Here is a 21,214-nt window from a genome sequence, read left to right as displayed (position 1 = left end):
TTTGTCTTACTTGCTTCATTGTAATTTAAATAGGCGTGTTCTAGCCTGAAAAATCTGTTGTGGATTGTAACTCTCTAAATGTAGGTAGCACTGCAGCTGTGTTTAAATTGTTTAACGATAATGTTGTAATTGTTTAATGATAATGTGGCTATACGTTGTTATGGGAAAGCCTTTTTAAAATTTGCTCTGAATTTGCAAAAACTGATTGTTTAAACACTGTAATAAACTATGGTAGATTTTGCCTCTTCATAGGTTTGTTTCCAACATAACTTTTCAGGTATGATCACTGCATCTAATTTAGGTTTTTTCTTAGTTTAATAGTTTAGTATCTTACTACTCTGGCCTTTATTTTGTTGTATTTCCCTAGTAGTGCTGAGACTTCTTGTCTGGTTTTGGTTTTGTCTGTAGCAAGAATTCATTAACTTCAATGGTACCAGAAACTCACAGTAATATAGTAATATTCAAGTAAAGTCCTGTAAAGTTTCTTCCTTCCCATATCCTCTCCAATTTGAAGTCAGTCCACCCTTAAATCACTTTCTTTATTGAGTATCAGAAGAGAAGACAGAATATTCTGTTATTCAAACTTACAAAATAAATATTATGACTGTTTTATTTAGTTTGTTCAGGTAAATCCATCTAAAACATTCATTCAAGAAGGTACGAAGGTAATTCTGAGAAAATAAGAAACTATTAACATGTTTTAAAAAATATTTTAATGGTATTAATTTAACAGTTGTGTTCTTTTGAAAAGATATGAACAAGCCTATCTGACTAGCCTGGTTGGGCTGAGGACAGAAAGATACTTTTGGATTGGACTTTCGGATGTTGAAGAAAAGGGAACTTTCAAGTGGACTAATGGCGAAGCTGTCTTATTTACACACTGGAATTCTGAAATGCCTGGTAGCTATGACTCTATGCTATTTAATGAGTGCAGTGCTCAGAAAACATAGCTTGCCACTTGTTTTTTTTTTTTTAAAATTTCAATCCATAGCCCCTGCTTGATGGTATAATGAGCGATTGCTTTCAAATATACCTGGCTGCTCTGTCAAGCATGCAATGCTGTTGCTAACTTTCTGCATGGTGCTCAAGTGAGTTTTTAATGTGAGCTCAGAAAAAACTTTAAAGTGAGGACAAGTTCAGGTTTACTTTCATTCTGCATGTCCTACTCTAGAAGATTAATCTCTGCAGACACACTGTGCCTTGCTTGCAAGCCCTGCCTGTGCAGCATATCTCTTAGTATACTTGCTCACTGCATACATAAAGTGTCTGGTCTTAGAGAAAATGGCATTGTGGGAAAGGAAAAGAGGAAGGTTTGTGTTTATTCTTTTTAGTTAATATCTTTTCTAGATGAGTATTATTTCCTTATTTACTATGCTGTGTTGATGAAAACCTTGCTATTTTTTCCTGTTCTAATGAAAAAATGGGAATCAATTGGGGATCTCCTCAATGTATATAAATATCTAAGGGGTGGGGGACAGAGGGATGTAGCCAACCTCTTCTCAGTGGTTTGTGGGGATAGGACAAGGGGCAATGGCTGCAAGTTAGAGCACAGGAAGTTGTGCACTGACATGCGAAAGAACTTCTTTACGGTGAGGGTGACGGAGCATTGGAACAGGTTGCCTAGGGAGGTTGTGGGGTCTCCTTCTCTGGAGATATTCAAGGCTTGTCTGGACACCTACCTGGGTAGCCTGCTCTGAGGAACCTGCTTTGGCAAGGGGGTTGGACCCAATGATCTTTTGAGGTCCATTCCAACCCCTACAGTTCTGTGATTCTGTGATTCTGTGAATGGGAAGCCTTTTTGTCTCTGACATGGTTACATCAGAAAGAGGACGGTGTCTAGCATTCAAGATTCTGGTGTGTTGTGTTTGGCTTTCAGGAGATCCTCTGATCGTCAGTAATTGCAGTGCCTTAAATGCTGATTTAAATGTGTCAGGTGGAGTGCTAAGGATACATGGACTGTGAAGCCAACAGTAGGTCTGCACATAGCCAGCTTATTTTTGAAAATCATTGTCAAATGAGACAAATCTGAGAAAATAACTCTAAATATATCTTCAGTTTTAGAGGAGAATTAGTAGTATTGGGGAGAATTAGTAGAATTGCAGGTTATAATGTTGCTTGGAGGCTGATGTGATTTGATGTGAGATATGATTCCATATCTCACATATGGGTGAAAAACAGATTTTTATTTTATTTACTTTTTTTTTTTTAATTGTTGTTTTCATGAATTTAAAGCATTTTTATCTCTGTACAGACAAAGACTTAATTTCCATCATCACAGAATATGAAGTTTTCTAAGTTTGCAATGACCCCTGAAATGCTGCTTTTATGCATTCCTGTTTATAAACAGGAAGAAAGCCAGGCTGTGTTGCCATGAGAACTGGAATTGCAGGTGGATTATGGGATGTGATAAAATGTGAAGAAAAGGCAAAATTCTTATGTAAAGTGTGGGCAGAGGGAGTGACACCACCACCTGTTCCTACAACTACTCCTGTTCCCAGGTGTCCAGAAGGCTGGGACTCAAACAATCGTATCAACTTCTGTTTCAAAGTAAGTATGTTGCTTAGTTCTGAGTTAAGGTAGTTTCTATTTGCTGTGCTTATATGCAATAAAAAATGTTTTACAGAAGACTTGCTGTTTCATAAGCATATTTATGGATTGTATGTGGAGGTCTTGTTCCCTTTTATTAAAATGCTTATGGCTTTGTTTACTCCTCTGAAGTCTGATCTTGAGGTCTGATCTTCTGAGCTTAATTTCCCATCCCTTGTCTGTTAAGATTGAGAGTACCTTTCTCTGTGTGTTGTCTTGGAGCAGATACTGCTGTCAGCAATGCAGTCTGCTAACTTGCCTCAAAGACACTCATGTGAAACCTGTTTTTCACACAGATGAATGCTCATTAACCTTATATTCCAAGTTTCTGTAATCCCCACAGAACAAGTTAATTGTAAATGAATTACTTTTGTATTGCTGGTGTTTCTTTTTCTTGTGATCTGTATGGTCTACTATATCTGATTGCAAAACATGCTCTCTTTAGCCTTTTTCAAAAGGAGAGCAAAAGAAAACATGGCTTGAATCTCAACAGTTTTGTCGAAGTATAGGAGGAGATCTGGCCTCCATTAATGGTAAAGAAGAACAGTACGTGATATGGCGTTCTATTGCGTGAGTATCTGTTCCATGGTCATCCATCCGCTTCAATTACCCTTTTGATCTTTCTGAAATATTTCATTTTAGGTCTGCATTTTTACTTTAGTACATGTATAAGGTAGTCTTGATTTATTATCAGCACCTGCATCAAACACACAGCAAAAAAGCAGAGCTGATGAAATAGCCGTTGTAGTATGACTAGTGGCAGTCACCCCAGAAGCTAATGCTATTGTGAGATACCTCGCTGAGACAACATTTATGATCAGATATGAAAATATTTCCTGTGGATTTGTGAATATTATAAAATTACCTCAGATGCCTGTTGGTTTAGCATAAGCAAATGTACAAATAGGGAAACGGTCATGATATAAATCTGGTCAATGTTTTGTTTCATTATTTTCTGAACAAATCAGGAAGCACAGGTAACTTCAGATTCATTTTTTTTTTCCATAGACAGAATGTAAATAAAGTTTATAGGTCCCTGAATTGTAAATAATAATAATAATAATAATAATAAAATAAAAAATAGGTGAAAGATTTCTGAATGTGTTCAAGAACTGTTAAAAAGATAACACTTGTGATATGACCTGAAGAGGCTGGGCTCAATGAGCACATACATGTGCTGACAAGTGTGTCTAGAAAGCATGACTGAAACATGGCAGCCTTGTAAAATATTGCAACCATACTAGAATCACAGCTATGTACTTCTGGAAAGGAAGAAGTCTCAGATGCTGCATTACCATATATTGACTCAATAAATTCTGATAAATCAGTAAAGTGTGTCTGCTTACAAGAATTCGTTTAAGATGATTTTTATTTTATTTTATTTTTTTTAATGCAGTTCAACTGCAGCAAGTATTTTTCAGCTTGGATACTGTAAATGCCTTTAAAGAGAAAATGAGAAACAGTAGACATTGGACTATTAGAGAAAAGTAATAAACAGCCTTATCAGATTTTCAGCAGTTGGATTGGTTTGACACTTTCTGAATAAAGTCTTGGCCAGTGTTTCAATTTATTTGAGTTAATGTACAGTGCTAAGAGCTAGAAATAGTTGTATTTTAATTGTTGTCTTCCCTCGTTATTGTTTCCAAGAGTTTTAAGGATTTTTACAGAAGTTTATCAGCTGTTGTGGATGATAGATTTTAAAAATATTGTAATGCTCTTATTAGCTTTGTTTTTATGTTTAAACTTCTTATAATTTGGATATTTATTATTTTTCTTTTTGTTTAGGAACAATGGTTATTACCACCAGCATTTCTGGATGGGTTTATATTATTTGAATCCTGATGATGGCTTTGTTTGGAGCGATGGATCTCCAGTGAGTGGTTTAATTATTCACAGGTGTTATTTTGCATTCCCCATGTTTCTCAACTGTGTGTGTTGTAGACGTCTGTGTGTAATTTTATGTTTAATCATAATCCTCTCTTGTGTCATGATCTCTTTAGGAAAGCTTATGAATAACAATTTCATGGCTTGATTTTTTTGTCTAAAAGTACTGATTTTTTTTTATAAGAAAATGTGCATTAAATTATTGAGAAAGTTAAATTCATGTAGATGGAAAAAAGTGTATATATATATATATATAATTATAATATCGAGTAAATATAGTTTATTATCAATATATGTATACTTCAGTAAAATAGTTCATCATTAGTATTTCTCTTCTTTGCTAATTAGCTCTTGATCTGAAATGACCTTCATTCCATGGAGCTGAAGGCAATTTCTTATGCCAGTGTAGAAAACTGTAGAAACAAAAGTGATTCTAGAGATGTGATTGCATCTCATTCAAGGTTGGTCAAAATGTATTGATGGAATTTTACCATAGAGAAAAATGAAATTGGTATTCATGCAGGAAAATTAGAATATCAGTATTTTTGTGAGTAAAATTCCAACATTTTTGTTGTGTCTCAGCAATGTCCTACTATTTTACTTGTATAGGATATGTAATTAATTTAATAGCAAAAAGTAGCATCATCATTGTTGTTAGATGAATTTTACAGAATTTATATCCTGAAAAAAGATTTCAATATTCTTCCAAGTGTGAAAAGAAACAAGTTATCTAAGCTGTGGTCCAGTTGAAATCTGAAAACAAATTTGAAATGTCAGCATTTGCAGGGGAAGTTCTGGTTTCCTTCTATCTCATAGACTGACAGTAGGAACAGATTTTAGGTGTCTGTTTGATGCCGTATCTTTCCCCTCTCTCTTGTTATCTTGCTGTACAACAGAATCCTCACAAAACCTTTTCTTTTATAGGTGAGGTATGAAAACTGGGGCTTTGGAGAACCCAATAATTATCAAGGAATTGAACTTTGTGCAGAGATCAGTGGCGATTCCAGCATGCTTTGGAATGACAGGCACTGTGATTATCTATATGGATGGATTTGCCAGATAAGAAAAGGTATTATTGCTTCCTTATGCATATTATTATAATAAGAAAAGATTCTTGGTTGATATTTTTTTTTCCATAACTTTGAGAAACAAAAACTTTCAAAACGTGTTTCTCAGAATGGTTCCTTGTGGAAGGTGAAATATGAAAGTGGCACAAGGATTTACCTGTCTTCAATGCATCTGAAGATAGAGTCCCTGTGGCACCCTGCTGGGAATTCTCACAGATCTTTCTCTGCGATTTCAGAAAGAACAATGTGATTCCTCAAAAATAGGAAATGTTACTTTGAATATTAATGCTTACGTCTCAATTCATACTTACTCCAACAAATGGTATTTTGGATTATTTTTTTCATGAGTTGAGCTTCAAGTTAGAAAAAAATGGTTCCCAAATCAGTTCACATACTTGAATTTTCATGTGTGAAAACTCCCTCCTTTACTTGGCTTACGTACTTGGCTTTGGTCAGATAATTGAATCTATAATTGCAAGATGCAGCCTGATTTGGGGATATTTTATTTTACTTTGGCTGGGTTTTATATTCCTTTGTTGGTTTCTTGCAAAGTCTTCTTGAAATCAAATTTTGGATTCTTTTAATTTTCTGAAAACAAGACAAAATTTGTAATTTAGGGAAATTCTGAGTTCCACAAACAGCACATCTAACTACCTTTGAGTATTTTGGAAAATGCTTAGTTAAGCTTTTTGCCACATTCATGTACTGTGAGGGCAGGGTGCAAAATAAATATGCCTCATTGGGCTATGGACAACAAACTACCAGATCTGCTTTATGTTGGTAAAAGGATTTATTGGACAGGGAATATTTTATTAAGTGCCAATATCTATAAGACTCTTTTTACTACAAAGTAAATTGGTAAACCTATAAAGTGAGAGATGTCCTGTTTTAGAAATTGTTTTCCTTAGATGCTGATGACCTCCATGATGCTATCTCTACCATGCCATAACCAAAACAATTAGGGGAATTCTTTAGCATGACATCTTCTTGCTAGAAAGAACCAGTTAATTTCTTGGGAGCATATCTTTTTCCAGTAGGATTTTTTCTATGGAATTTTTTAAGAAGCTCTTTCTTCTCAGAGAAATGGCACCATGGAAGAAGATAACCCAGCTTCATTCCTGCTATCTCTGGTTTAATCCAGAATCCTTGTATACAAGACCTGGGGAAAGGAGGGAGGGGAAGATACAGGGCAGTCTTGATAGCGTTAATGCTTTGGGACAGAAGGTTTTCAGCATCCATCAAATACCAAATATAATTACTCAAATCAGGCAAATTTCAAGGTAGTTCATAATAGCTTGTGCTTTAGGAGTATCTTATATTTAGAGCCTCAAGGAATAAGAATATGTATTTAAAAATACATGCCCAAATAAATGGCCAAAAAAAGATGTGGGCAACTTAGTTCCCTCTAGATTTTGTTAAAACCATAGCTAACACTAAAATTCGATGTCAAGAGAAAATCTTGCCCATCAGTCATGGTAAACGCTTTCTCTTACAGCAGTACTAATAAATATTTTTTTTCTTACAGGAGCAAGTGTAAAGCCTGAACCAACAGAATCTCCTGCACCCAGTAAGTGTTATTGCTTTTACTCTTTGTGTGTGTGTTGTTTAAATGCATTTTTAAAATTCTATTAATGAGAATATCTTGTACCTCAGGAGCAATATAGTTAGCTTAGTATTTATTTTACAGAGTACACAACTACTGAGGATGGATGGATTATACATGAAGACAAACATTATTATTTCAGCACAGAGAGTGTTCCTATGGAAAAAGGTCGTGAATTTTGCAAAAAGAACTTTGGAGACCTTGCCGTCATTGAGAGTGAAAGTGAAAGAAAGTTCCTCTGGCGATATGTAAGAAAAATCACTAATATTATGAAATAAATTATCCAGAACAACAGATTGTGGTCAGAAAACCTTTTCAACCTGTTGTACTTCCTACAAGTTTTATGAAAGTGAAGTCAGTTAAATTCCAATAACATTAAGCCAGATGAAAATGAAGGACAAATCCAAGTCTTTTTTTAGATTGTTTTCTATCTGAGACAGGGTCTAGGTTGGTCTAGGATTTTTTATAGAAATAACCACAGTAAGCATTAAAGAAATCCTTATCCACATTTAAATTATACAACGTGGCAGTTACAACATGTTATCAGAGTATTATAGAATCATAGGTTTTCCTGTGTTTGAAGGGAACCAAAAAGATCAAATCTGTTATATCTGGCTGTGACTGCTTATGAGTTAAAGTAAATCTTAATGTTTAATTTTAATTAATCTGTGGCTTCATTTTAGCAAGAAGTATTATAATCTTGAGCTACAGTTCTGTAACGCAGGTGAGTTAACTGAAAGTAAAGGTCAGCAGAAAAACTCAAAGTATTAAGTAGCAAATCAAAACCAGCTATTAATTTACATGCAATTCTCAGAAGACTGGCTTTTGAGCTTGTCAGTGTATCTGAGATGTAGTTACCTAGCAGCCTCTTTTTGGTCCTCAGGTTTCCCCCTTTGCCTCTTCCTATGGAATATAATTATGAGGGAAGAATCTGAGTCACAGATTATGGGCAAAGAGTTTTTAAATGATGTTTCCTAGGTGACTGGGTGTTAGTTGTTGGTTTGCTGTCTTGAGACCAACTTGTTTAAATCATCAATATCCTTAAAAGTCAGATTTGAACTATTTAAATCTTTTCTTGAACTGGCTGAAAAGTGCCAGTGAGATGACACAAGAGCCTATATTAATTGATTGTAGGAGGGTTCATGTCTTGCAAGGTATTTGTCAGATGACATCTGCCACAGAGGTTGTGCAAGATTTGATGATTTCACTGACTTTCAAGTAAGAAATGATGATATAGTAACAAAACTTTTTGGCCAATGTTGACGTTGTCTGAGGACTGTCAGCTGTGAGCTGCTTTAACTTTAGCACTGTAGCTAGAGAATATAGCAACTCATAACCCCTGTTAATAAATAGTTTATTACTCATTATTAACATAACGGATTTCTGTGATAAAAAGAGGAAGTGTATACAATTTTAATCGTTATATTCTAGATCTTGAAAAACGGCAAAGAGGATGCATATTTCATTGGTTTACAACTGAGTGTTGATCAAAAGACAAGGTAGGTCAATGAGAACCATCAAGCTTGCATTGTGCTTTGAAATCAAGAAAGAAGAAATCTACTGAGCAGAGAAAAAAAGATGAAATGCTTGTATGAAATTGTGGCCTATCAAAGTGAATGAGAATGTTCTTGTGTTTTACTCTGAATTCCCTAGGATTGGTATTTCATGCTTGATGGGTTTGCTTATGAAGGTTGTAAAAATGTATGAAATATCACAGTGCATCATTATATTTAATTGGTTTTATTTTGAATCCCACTTCTGATGTTAGGTATACTCACCCTACTAATAATATTATTTTATATTTTTTATAGAATGAAAAAAGCTTGTTTTGAATTTTGCCCTGATCTGTTGACTGCCTTGCCCATACTCCAGTAAAATATAGCTAATATAAGGAATTTAAAAAAAAAAAAAAAATTCTGTGTTGATACTAGTGAATTTTTTTCTTTAAGGAACGATCAAATCCTTTTATAGTCACCATAAGATGAGTCCTTAAGTGATGTAGCTGGTGTGTGTGCCTAAAGTTATAAAGGGTTCTCTGGGCATCTCTCTCAGTTGCAGTCCAACAGGAATGTATCTTTACATTAATATTTGATTGCCTGGCTATAATTTTTTTCTTGACAGTTTAATCTACATTGATGTACAACTTTTTCAGTATTTCTATTTTACCTTGTGGGGAGGGAAAATTGTCACAGGAATTGCCTTGTAGGTGGTTTGTCATGACCTCACAATTTTTCCTCTGCATGGGGGAATGATCAAACATTTGGCTAGTGTTATGACTAATATCTCTGATCTCTGTAATAGGCAAAATGAATGTATGACTTGGAGAGAAATGGTGAGCACCTGGGCTCCCTCATGCTGAAATAGTGTCTGGCTTTCATATTGGCCTAAATGGTGATTCTGGTTATTCCATCGGCTGCAAATTGTCAGTGTGTTGTATAAATCCAGAGTAAGCACAGCTTCAACACATATGCTATGTCTTTATACAGAGAGTAAGTTTAGTGCAATTAGCAGGGAGGCAAATTGGTCAAACAGTGCACCTTAAAGTGTGAGCAGCTTTATTAAACATTGCAGAATAACTTTTTCTAACATAGAAGCAAACCTACTTATATGTTAAAGTGTTTTGTTGAATTGTTTTTCTTAAGCTGGATGGATGGCACCCCAGTGAATTATTTGGCATGGGCACCACATGAACCTAACTTTGCAAATAATGATGAAAACTGTGTAGTCATGTATAAGAATTTAGGTGAGTTCTGTGTCATTGTTCCTCAATTTCATTGTTTGTGTGTTTGTGTCATAACTTTTTTCTTCTGAGAGGTGAAAGGTACCCATTCTTTTTTTTTTTTTTTTTTTTTTTTTTCTTGTTCTTTCATGAAATGCTGTAGTGGAAGACCATACTATTATACTATCATAAGACTTGTGTTCCTGTGTTTACCTGAAATCTAACATGAGGAAGCTCTAATAGAGGTCTGTGGTTATTATACAGCAGTTTTATATTTTTTATTAAAATTGGCCTAATATGCCACTACAAAATTGATATCTCTAGTACCTATTTCTACACTGCTTTCAACACCATAATTATAGTGTGTATGAAGTGGTGTATTTATCCTAGATGCTGTTACAGAATGAAAATAAACTGTGAGACTTTGAGGATTTCATCTTGTCTCTCAACTTTTTTTAGAATGAATGAAATTGTTTTTGATTTAAACAATGCTGACTGTGGTGTCATACACTTCTCCATTTATCTTACATTCAGGATTTTGGAATGATATAAACTGTGGTTATCCAAATCCCTACATATGTGAAAGGCACAACAGCTCCATAAACTCAACAGTTCCTCCAACAACATTTTCAACTCCAAGAGGATGTCGTCCAACTTGGCTTTCCTTTCAAAACAAGGTACCATAACAAATAAAGAGCATGTTGGATGTTTGGCAGAACAATAGCTAGAAAGCAAAGGAATGATTTAATACTACTGTTTCTTATTAGAATAAAATATTGTTTGTTCCAGAGAGCTGGTTGTTGCCTACGCATTTTGCTTTATTTGCCCATCCACTACTTTGCTTTTTAACACTTCATTAGAAGTGGTATATAAGCATATTTAACTGTAATTTATGAAAATCATTCTCTAGCCATCTCTTCAAACATTTTGATATGGTTTTCCTAAAGAAATTGGAGAGTTCTTGAAATATCGACACTTTGATCTTCTATTTTAACCAAGTCATAATGTTCTTTCAGTACTGAATGTATTTTGTCTTTCTTGACTTTAACACTGTGATATGTTTTGTAGAGTTAAATTAAAAAGGAACAACAAGAAACAGGCAGACTAATATCAGTCATGCAGAATTTACCAATATTAGTTGACAGTCTATAAAAAGTCAGTTTTGCTTGTTTTTATTTAGCAATTTCAGATCAAATCTATTATATGTCTTGTTTAGCAAAACATTTTCTTGAAATATTAATTTTTTATGTAGAAAATGGACCAGCACAAAAAGCTTGCTTTAAGTTGAATGTGTTTTTTTTCTAGATAAATCTGTTATTTTACTGCCTTTTCTCCATCCATCTTTGCTTGAAGCAGTGATTTTCAATCTGTAAGAGGTGTTGGAGTAAAGATAATATATGGAGAATTTGTTCATGTTTTAGTGTTACAAAATATTTGGATCTACAGAAGATGAACGTGTCACTTGGCATGCTGCACGAACAGCTTGTATGAATTTAGGAGGAAACCTGGCCACTATCTCTAATGAACAAGTGCAAGGTACTTTAATTAGTTCTGTAGCAACTAGATGAAATGGCATTTAATCTTTACAGGATGCCTGTTGTATTTGTATAAATATGGGCAGCATTTGAATGATGTCTGCACATCTGATTTGGGTTCCAAAATATAAAATATTTAGAAATTTACAGTGAAATCTACACATGAATCTACAGAATTCTGATGTTGGCTTAGATATGCATGTATATTATCTTGGCAGCCAAAGTAATGCTTTGTCTGCCAGCTGGACCCAGCATGATCCTTTCCAAGTGATGTAGTTTCACTAGGTGGCATTAACTCGCTGCATGTCTTTCCATATTACCTCAAGAAGAAAACCTTTGGGATTAGAATTTACTGTGTCTGGGCAGTTTGGGGCAGAGGTTTGACTGCTCATACACCTACCCACAACTCACAGCACAGATGTTCTTCTTTTCACTATAGAAGCTGATTTGAGTGATCGGAAGAGCCACATCGGTGACTGGGGGAGATGAGCAGAGGGAAACTACCCCACGTTTCAGTAAACATGGCAAACATTCAAATTAAAAATTGGGAAAGATTTTGATAGATGGTAATAACACCTTCTTTTTAGCAATACTGTTTTTTACTTTTATACTGCAGTGACGAGAAACAGATGCTGCACACCACAAACTGTTTGTGAACTTAAAAGAGCATACTGAAAAATCAACTACTGTAAAATAAATCATTGTTGTAGTCTCAGCAATTAACAAGATTAAATTTAGATTACTAACATGACTTTAGCACTACTGACATTTTCCACATGTGAAGACATGAAGAATCAGATTTTCACTTTTCAAACATATTTAAATCCTTATTTGACATAACCTGCATAAAAGCTTTCTCAGGTGGTTCATGCACAGGGATTGAATTCTAGATAAAAGAGAAATGACCAATAAAGCTGTTAGCACAATACTATTGTTATTACTGGCAAGATATAAAGGCTTCAATTCCTGTTACAATTTCTGGCAGACTGACAATATTAACATTTGGCAAAGAAATCTATAGGTCTTATTCCTGGAAAGGTAAGTAAGTTGCATTCATTTTAAAAGACTAAGGCCAGGTGAATGGTTGATAGAGCAGACAGTAATGTAAAGACGAGTGAGCTCTTAATGTTGACTAGCAATTGGCAAAAGCCGTGATATATTTATTTAGCACAGTGTTTGATATGCTGTGGTTTAGTGGGTTGATAAATGCCAGCTGACCTGGCCTGCTCTGTTTTTGAGCTAGCCACACTAAGATGCACAAGCACCTTCATGGACTGTGCAAAGCTGTGGTAATCGATTCACTTGTGATAAACAGTTCTGTTGAAACTCATTTTAAAGCATCTCTCTTGTGCATTCTGCTCCCTGTTACGGCAGTGTCAGCTGTTGCCCAGGTATTCCATTGTAAGGGGAAACACATTTGCTGTTACAGCTGCAGATGCACAAGTTTTTGGTGCTCAGTTGTGTTGTCTGTATGATGCCACAGTGGCATAACCACACTGGTGAAATTATCAGAAATGTGTGGAATCTACATGGCTTTATATTTCTGTATCAGTTGTAGGACCGCGATTTAAAAAAGCATTGAGACATTTTAAAAAAGCATTCCCGTCATGCTTTGGGGATTCATCCCTGTACGAGGTTAGATAAATAGCTGAAGTGTCTATCACAAAGCAACAGCTTTATATGTGATTCCCTGTTTATTAAACTAAAAAGTCAATTCCTTTTCATTTTACGTGTTTGTGTAGTCAACAATAAATTGTTCTGTATTTCAGAAAAATACTTAATCTCTCAGCCTTACACCTGAGTTCGTTTACCATTCATTAAAAGTATTTTTTTTTTTCTTTCTCTCTCTCTCTTTTTTAAAACTCTAGCTTTCCTCACCTTTCATATGAAAGATTTTGCTACTGACACATGGATTGGATTAAATGATATAAATCATGAACTGAGGTTCCTCTGGACAGATGGAACAGGAGTTTACTTTACAAACTGGGCTAAAGGCTTTCCATCAGGACATATGGGTTTCTACTCATATGATGGCCAGGTAAATAGCAATCACAAAACAACTGCTGAAATTTGTTTTTAGATTTATTTGCTGGGATTTGAGATTTTACTGCTCGACTTCGTCGTAGGGCGACGAAGCTGGTGAGGGGCCTGGAGAACAAGTCCTATGAGGAGCGGCTGAGGGAGCTGGGCTTGTTCAGCCTGGAGAAGAGGAGGCTCAGGGGTGACCTTATCGCTCTCTATGGGTACCTCAAGGGAGGCTGTAGCGAGGTGGGGGTTGGTCTGTTCTCCCACGTGCCTGGTGACAGGACGAGGGGGAATGGGCTTAAGTTGAGCCAGGGGAGTTTTAGGTTAGATGTTAGGAAGAACTTCTTCACTGAAAGGGTCGTGAGGCACTGGAACAGGCTGCCCAGGAGGTGGTGGAGTCACCATCCCTGGAAGTCTTCAAACGACGTTTAGATGTAGAGCTTAGGGAAATGGTTTAGTGGGGACTGTTAGCATTAGGTCAGAGGTTGGACTCGATGATCTTGAGGTCTCTTCCAACCTAGAAAATTCTGTGATTCTGTGATTCTGTGACTTATTGGTTTCTTGATTGCTATGTTTACTTACATATCTAAAGACTTTAATAACAGCACTGTCCTCACTGTTGTTTTTCTTTGTTAATTTTTTTCCTCCCAGAAACCTGGTATTTTTAAATTGTTATTTAAAGTGTTTTACATGGTGCCACATATCTCATTGATAAAATAGTTAATTACAATCCTTCTTATACATGTCACGCACAAATCCAAATAGAGTGAAGGGCTCTGAACTGTATTAGCTCTTGATGGGATCTGTAGAGTGCTCATACAAAGATTACTTTCAGATTTCAATTCTCTGTGTCCATGAAGGCTGCATAACACCTCTGTTTGTCCTGCCTTTTCTAATTAATACACTTTTGAAACAAGATGGTGGGATTCCTGCCTTGTGGCATTGCCCCCAAAATGCACTGAATGAGCGCATTCTCCTAGTCCCTTGACCATAGTTGTGCCTGAACTTTGAAGGTTTCTCAGTTGACATGCAGATTGCAAGAATCATTTACAGGAAAACCTTCCCTACTGTACATTCAAGCAAAATTTGTCATTCACATTTGCAGGAAGGATATGTTTCTGTAAAAAGCTAGCCATTCAGGCTTTAAGGAGGGGGGGAAAAAAAAAAAGAGCAAAACACTTCTGCTATTTGTCATGCAAACTGACCTGATAGGTCATAGAGTCCTTCTCTTTAATCTTACATATTTATAACTTACAGCTGTGCTATGGAACTACAGCATGTTACAACACTAGCTATACATTTCTCTTGAATGGAACTCTTACCATAGAAGTCTTAGTTTTATGTACAAAGTCCTTTTCATTTTTTTGGAAGCATCACCTCTGAGCTTATTATCCCTAATGGAGGAGGAAAATTTGGGACAATAAAAATAGAAAAGCAACTTTAAAATGATACTTTTGGAAGGAGCAATGTATTTTTATTTTTTATTTTTTGGTGAAAACTAGCAGGGTTTCTATGAAGTAATCTGTGAAAACTTGTAAAGCCCCTATTTTATAAATTTTAAATTTATTTTTACCTGACCTCAACAAAATAAGAAGTTGTCACAGTTAATACAAAGTTCTATGGAACTGTTCAGTTGGAAAGATTTAAGCCTTAATGTATTTTACTTGCAAGTCAAGTTTTTCTCTGTGCATCTCCTCCTGGGCAGCAAAAATCACTAAGAAAATAGAATAAAATAAGCATGAATGTTCCATTGCACAAAACCATTTGTAAACAAAAACCCTTCTGCATTAGTCACTCTTCATTCAAAATGTGCTAGCGTAAATTCTAGCTGTCTAGTTCCATGTAAGAGAAGCTGAAATGTACAGCACACTCTAAGGGTGGTATGCACAGATAAGTGGCTGACTTTGAGTACGAGCAGTTGTAATTTTGCTGTTTGTGTGCTATTACAACTTATAACAATAGGTTTAAATAAAGGACTGATATATCAGAAATCATTGCTTTTTTTTTTTTTTTTTTTTCCCTGGGGCAAAGGTAAGCACTCTTTTCTTCAAAAATTCAATTCATTTCTCCTTGTTTGTGGCTTTTCTTCTCTCCATGTTGTATGCCCGGAGATGGGAGGATGCCAGAATTTCTTTGGTTTGCCTATTCACCCCAGTGTTGTGCAAGATAGAGCAATAGAGCAACAGTAACAAATTTGAGAAGTACAAGAGGAACAGAAACTCCATGCCATTAAAAACATATACTATTCAATATTACAAGGATTGGAGAGTAAAACTACAGTATTATTTTTGTCTGAAGATGTAAAAGGGGGACAAAAGTTTCTTATTTGCATTTTCTAGTTATTTGTAACTGATTTTGTATCTTTTTGTCCCAAGGCTGATTGTGTTGTCATGAGAAACAATCCTGTTAAGGAAGCAGGGAAGTGGGCTGATGAGAGCTGTGATAACAACAGAGGATATATATGCCAAATTAATGCAGGTACTTACTTGTTTTTTCTTTTAAAATATAATCAAAGCTCATGAGTTTTCAGGCTTTTGCTTGGTTGTTAAGTGCTGTGTTTCAACATCATTTCACTCAATAAAAATACATCCACAAATTGTTTTTCAGGCAGGAACATAAGGGTCACATTTGTCAGACCAAAGGTCCAGTCTCAGCAGACTCTTCCCAGTAACTGCCATATTATTAACTTCCTGAGCTGGAATCTGTAGCTTCCTCTTTGTGTTTAGTATGACCCTTAAAATGACATATGTTGCATGATTTTGTCTGCCATTTTCTGAACATGTTGGCTTTCAGAAGCCATTCTTTTTCTGGAAAAGAACGAATTGTACACAATAGCATGAACAATCTGGAGTGTGAATGTTGCTCATCCATGTTGAATTTGATTTACTCTAATTTACCTCTAGAAATTAAATTAAAACCAGTGAAAACCTGGATTTAAATATCAGATTGATTTGTAAGGGCTGGTCTGTTATGGAGTTTTCCTTTTCTCTGGCAAAAAATGAAAAATCTGTCCAAAACAGCCAGTCTCTGCAAAACACTTTTATTGAAGAAAAAAGTATTAAAGAAATCATGGCCTATGCTAATCCATTTCAGTAATACTGTGTTATACAGAATGCTCCTTTAGTCCATGTCACAGGTTGCTTTAATTAGCTCCTTTCCTTTCAACAGTTCTGTATTTGATTTTTATTACTGATGCTGGCTTAAAGAATAGCACATCCAACCCATGCTGGTCAGGGAATATGAAATCAAGAAAAGAGGCAGGTTGCTTTATCCTATTTGCAACTGCAGCCAAATCATAATCACCTTTAGAACAAATATGTCTCCTTTATTTTGCAGATGCTGAACTTCTCCTTTCTACAAATACAGATCCATCAAGCATTTTCCGTTATGGTAACAGTAGTTATTTGTTCATCCATACCAAAATGAAATGGGAGGATGCACGAAATAACTGCAGACGTGATCAGTTTGATCTTTCAAGTATCTTAGACCCCTACAGTCATTCGTTCCTGTGGCTAAAGATATTAAAGTATGGGGTGCCCATGTGGATTGGACTTAACAGTAATGTGGTAAGAACATCAAACTGGCTGAACGTGATGCTGCTCCTCTTATGGGCAACTTAGAAAATGCAAAATCTTATTATCTTGTTTTACTTTAGCTTGTTAGTTAGTCTTGGTCCTAAATATTTTTATGTATTGTCAGATTTACAGGTTGAGGTCTCCTCTTCCATTACTCCGATTAAATTGTATAGAGTAGACATATTTTTCACGCTTGTTTTATGACACTAAACCCTGTGAACTTCCAAACAATACATTTTAGGCTGGAATTTGGAAATATTTCTTTATAGTGCAACGTTTGCTTTTTGAGATAAAATCCACAAATTTTAAGATGTACAGTGAGAATCACTTATTCTAAATAACAACATTTATTTTTCAGAAATAGTTAATTGTTTTAATTCATTTTATTTTACTTGTCTGCCCTGTCCTAGTTCTTTCATACATTAATACTTTCTGGATATTAAAATGCAGCACCTTTTCTGCTTGGCACAGGTTCTAGTCATGCATTCCCTCCATTTGGCTGCACACATGTAAGAAATACAAATTAGTGAACATAATACACTCCTTTTTAAATAAATAAAACATTCCCCAAACCTAATCAACTGAATGATTCCATTAAGTTCACAAGCTTAGGTGGGAGATAATTCAGTTTTTAAATGTCCTTTAAATTAAAAATTTTACATTTCTTGCAAAGTGGGGGAAAACAAAAATTACTAATCAGAATTTCACTCCTAAAAATATTTATATGAAATGATTGCAACCAAATTAACAGTTTTGTTAAGTTCAAAATTAATTCAATGTCACTTCCTCTGCATTTCATTTTACTGAAAAGCATTTGTTGCTCTGCAGTATTTCTCAATGAGCAGCTGCTTGTCACAACATAAATTTAAAAGTCTAAGCAATTTGTATTTGTTATCGATTTCTAAATGAAAACTTCTGGCACAAGCATCTACATAGACATTTGACTAACAAAGAAATGGTTAATGCTTAGGGTTTAATCATTCCTGTTGTTTTTTGTTTTTTTTTTTTTAGACTAATGGACGTTATGAATGGATTGATAACTGGAGAATGAAGTATACTAAATGGGCTGAAGGGGAGCCAAAGCAGAAAATAGGCTGTGTCTATCTAGACATTTCTGGAGCCTGGAAGACAGGATTCTGCAATGAAAGTTACTTCTCTGTTTGCAAAAAGAATGATGGTAAGAACTTGAATTGAACCATCGTAATTACAATGATGAACTGTTTAGAGTTCATTGTGCTGGGTGGTGCTAATATATATTTAGATGCCGTGTTCCATTTCAAGAACTAAATAGATGAAGTGATTAAAATTTAATTGGTTTGAATGGGGCTGCTTTAAAATGAAGGCCAACACTTACTAACAAAGCTAGATTTCCTGTTAATAGCCATCATTTTACATTATTAGTTATATAGTTCGATTTTATTCCAATATTGTGTAAACATGTAAAAACAGCAGTCTTCAAAAATCCAAATGTAATGAATGTGGTCACAATGGTATGGTGTTGAGGGATGAACGGCTGAATGACCAAGACATAAACTTACAACAGTGTTTACTCATAGCAGCTTTCCAGGTTTTCCCTTTATAACTGAATAACAAATTATAGGTAGTACTGAAATTTTCAAGGACACTCCTTCAGGCCTCCTCTTCTGTTTTTGATCTGAAACTCACATTGCTCTCATATGATAATGCATTCTGCATTCCATGATGGTAGGTCCCAACCTGTATAATTAGTCATTTGATCATATGGCTCCTAATTCAGCAAAAAGTCAGCTGTGATTGTGGGTAAAGAGTAGAGCTCAACTTAAGAATGTGTCAAAAGATAATAGAAATATTACCCCCCCTCTCTCTCTTCTCCCCCCTACTCCTTTTTTCCTGCCTTTCTTTCTTCCTTACTTCCATCTGTCGTTTTGACAGTTCAAGCTCCCACTGAGCCCCCTCAACTTCCAGGAAAGTGCCCTGAATCAGAAGGACACCAGTCATGGATCCCTTTTCGAGGCCATTGCTACTACATTGAATCTTCATCTACAAGAAACTGGGCCCAGGCATCTTTAGAATGTCTTCGTTTGGGTAAGTATCTTCAATCAAAATCACATCTTTCCGACATGCTTTTCCTCCTGTGGCAAGCTGAACATGGGGTGTGCATTTTGTGACTTTGAGGGTGGTCCAAGTGTTAGCCCACAGCATAGTTCAATGCAATTATTGCCTTAATTTTGAGGAAATGGAGCTACTGTCTACCTCTGGCACACACCGTCTTTCATGTACATGTACGGTCTGTACCCACGTGCCCAAAGACGAGCTGGCGGGGAAGAAGACCGGCCTGGCTCAACAGAGAATTGTGGCTTGATCTTAGGAGGAAAAAGAGGGTTTATAAGCTTTGGAAAAGTGGGCAGGCCACTAAGGAGGACTTTAAAGAAGTAGCGAGGCTGTGCAGGGATAAAATTAGGAAGGCCAAAGCTCATCTGGAGCTCAATCTGGCTACTGCCGTTAAAGATAACAAAAAACGTTTCTATAAATACATCAACACAAAAAGGAGGACTAAGGAGAATCTCCATCCTTTACTGGATGCGGGGGGAAACTTAGTTACAAGAGATGAGGAAAAAGCGGAGGTGCTCAATGCCTTCTTTGCCTCAGTCTTTAGCGGCAATACCGGATGTTCTCTGGATACTCAGTACCCTGAGCTGGTGGAAGGGGATGGGGAGCAGGATGTGGCCCTCATTATCCATGAAGAACTGGTTGGTGACCTGCTACGGCACTTAGATGTGCACAAGTCGATGGGGCCGGATGGGATCCACCCAAGGGTACTGAGGGAACTGGCAGAGGAACTGGCCAAGCCACTGTCCATCATTTATCAACAGTCCTGGCTGTCGGGGGAGGTCCCAATCGACTGGCGGCTAGCAAACGTGACGCCCATCTACAAGAAGGGCCGGAGGGCAGACCCAGGAAACTACAGGCCTGTCAGTTTGACCTCAGTGCCAGGAAAGCTCATGGAGCAGATCCTCCTGAGAGTCATCATGCAGCACTTGAAGGGGAAGCAGGCGATCAGGCCCAGTCAGCATGGCTTTATGAAAGGCAGGTCATGCCTGATGAACCTGATCTCCTTCTATGACAGAGTGACGCGCTGGGTGGATGAGGGAAAGGCTGTGGATGTGGTCTACCTTGACTTCAGCAAGGCTTTTGACACCGTCTCCCACAGCATTCTCCTCGGGAAACTGTCTGCTCTTGGCTTGGACTGGCGCACGCTTCGTTGGGTTAGAAACTGGCTGGATAGCCGGGCCCAAAGAGTCGTGGTGAATGGAGCCAAGTCCAGTTGGAGGCCAGTCACTAGTGGCGTCCCCCAGGGCTCGGTGCTGGGGCCGGTCCTCTTTAATATCTTCATCGATGATCTGGACGAGGGCATCGAGTGCACCCTCAGTAAGTTCGCAGATGACACCAAGTTAGGTGCGTGTGTCGATCTGCTTGAGGGTAGGAAAGCTCTGCAGGAGGATCTGGATAGGCTGCACCGACGGGCTGAGGTCAACTGCGTGAAGTTTAACAAGGCCAAGTGCCGGGTCCTGCACCTGGGGCGCAATAACCCCAAGCAGAGCTACAGGCTGGGAGAGGAATGGTTGGAAAGCTGCCAGGCAGAGAAGGACCTGGGAGTGATGGTGGATAGTCGGCTGAATATGAGCCAGCAGTGTGCTCAGGTGGCCAAGAAGGCCAACAGCATCCTGGCTTGTATCAGGAACAGCGTGACCAGCAGGGCTAGGGAGGTGATCGTCCCCCTGTACTCAGCTCTGGTGAGGCCGCACCTCGAGTACTGTGTTCAGTTTTGGGCCCCTCGCTACAAGAAGGACATCGAGGTGCTTGAGCGGGTGCAGAGAAGGGCGACGAAGCTGGTGAGGGGCCTGGAGAACAAGTGCTACGAGGAGCGGCTGAGGGAGCTGGGCTTGTTCAGCCTGGAGAAGAGGAGGCTCAGGGGTGACCTTATCGCTCTTTTTAGGTACCTCAAGGGAGGCTGTAGCGAGGTGGGGGTTGGCCTGTTCTCCCACGTGCCTGGTGACAGGACGAGGGGGAATGGGTTTAAGTTGAGCCAGGGGAGTTTTAGGTTAGATGTTAGGAAGAACTTCTTCACTGAAAGGGTTGTGAGGCACTGGAACAGGCTGCCCAGGGAAGTGGTGGAGTCACCATCCCTGGAAGTCTTCAAAAGACGCTTAGACGTAGAGCTTAGGGATATGGTTTAGTGG

At 37.2% G+C, this 21,214-nt stretch overlaps 1 protein-coding gene across 1 annotated transcript in view; it reads left to right on the top strand.

Moving 5' to 3' along the window:
• LOC311431470 (macrophage mannose receptor 1-like) overlaps window positions 1–21,214 on the top strand; it is a 61,998-nt gene that overhangs the window by 32,522 nt on the left and 8,262 nt on the right. The window contains exons 11-26 of the mRNA XM_084508970.1: window positions 752–900; window positions 2,348–2,547; window positions 3,032–3,156; window positions 4,372–4,459; window positions 5,395–5,539; window positions 7,063–7,104; window positions 7,225–7,388; window positions 8,572–8,639; window positions 9,783–9,883; window positions 10,394–10,536; window positions 11,281–11,395; window positions 13,263–13,432; window positions 15,795–15,897; window positions 16,756–16,985; window positions 18,006–18,171; window positions 18,906–19,058. Coding sequence (XP_084365096.1) covers window positions 752–900; window positions 2,348–2,547; window positions 3,032–3,156; window positions 4,372–4,459; window positions 5,395–5,539; window positions 7,063–7,104; window positions 7,225–7,388; window positions 8,572–8,639; window positions 9,783–9,883; window positions 10,394–10,536; window positions 11,281–11,395; window positions 13,263–13,432; window positions 15,795–15,897; window positions 16,756–16,985; window positions 18,006–18,171; window positions 18,906–19,058 — 2,162 coding nt within the window. The remainder of the gene's footprint in view (window positions 1–751; window positions 901–2,347; window positions 2,548–3,031; window positions 3,157–4,371; window positions 4,460–5,394; window positions 5,540–7,062; window positions 7,105–7,224; window positions 7,389–8,571; window positions 8,640–9,782; window positions 9,884–10,393; window positions 10,537–11,280; window positions 11,396–13,262; window positions 13,433–15,794; window positions 15,898–16,755; window positions 16,986–18,005; window positions 18,172–18,905; window positions 19,059–21,214) is intronic.

This window comes from Aythya ferina (genome assembly GCF_964211825.1).
Source record: "Aythya ferina genome assembly, chromosome: 2".
Taxonomy (NCBI): domain Eukaryota; kingdom Metazoa; phylum Chordata; class Aves; order Anseriformes; family Anatidae; genus Aythya; species Aythya ferina.
The sequence above is the reverse complement of the archived record's forward strand: the minus strand, read 5'-3'. Positions and strand labels throughout refer to the sequence as shown.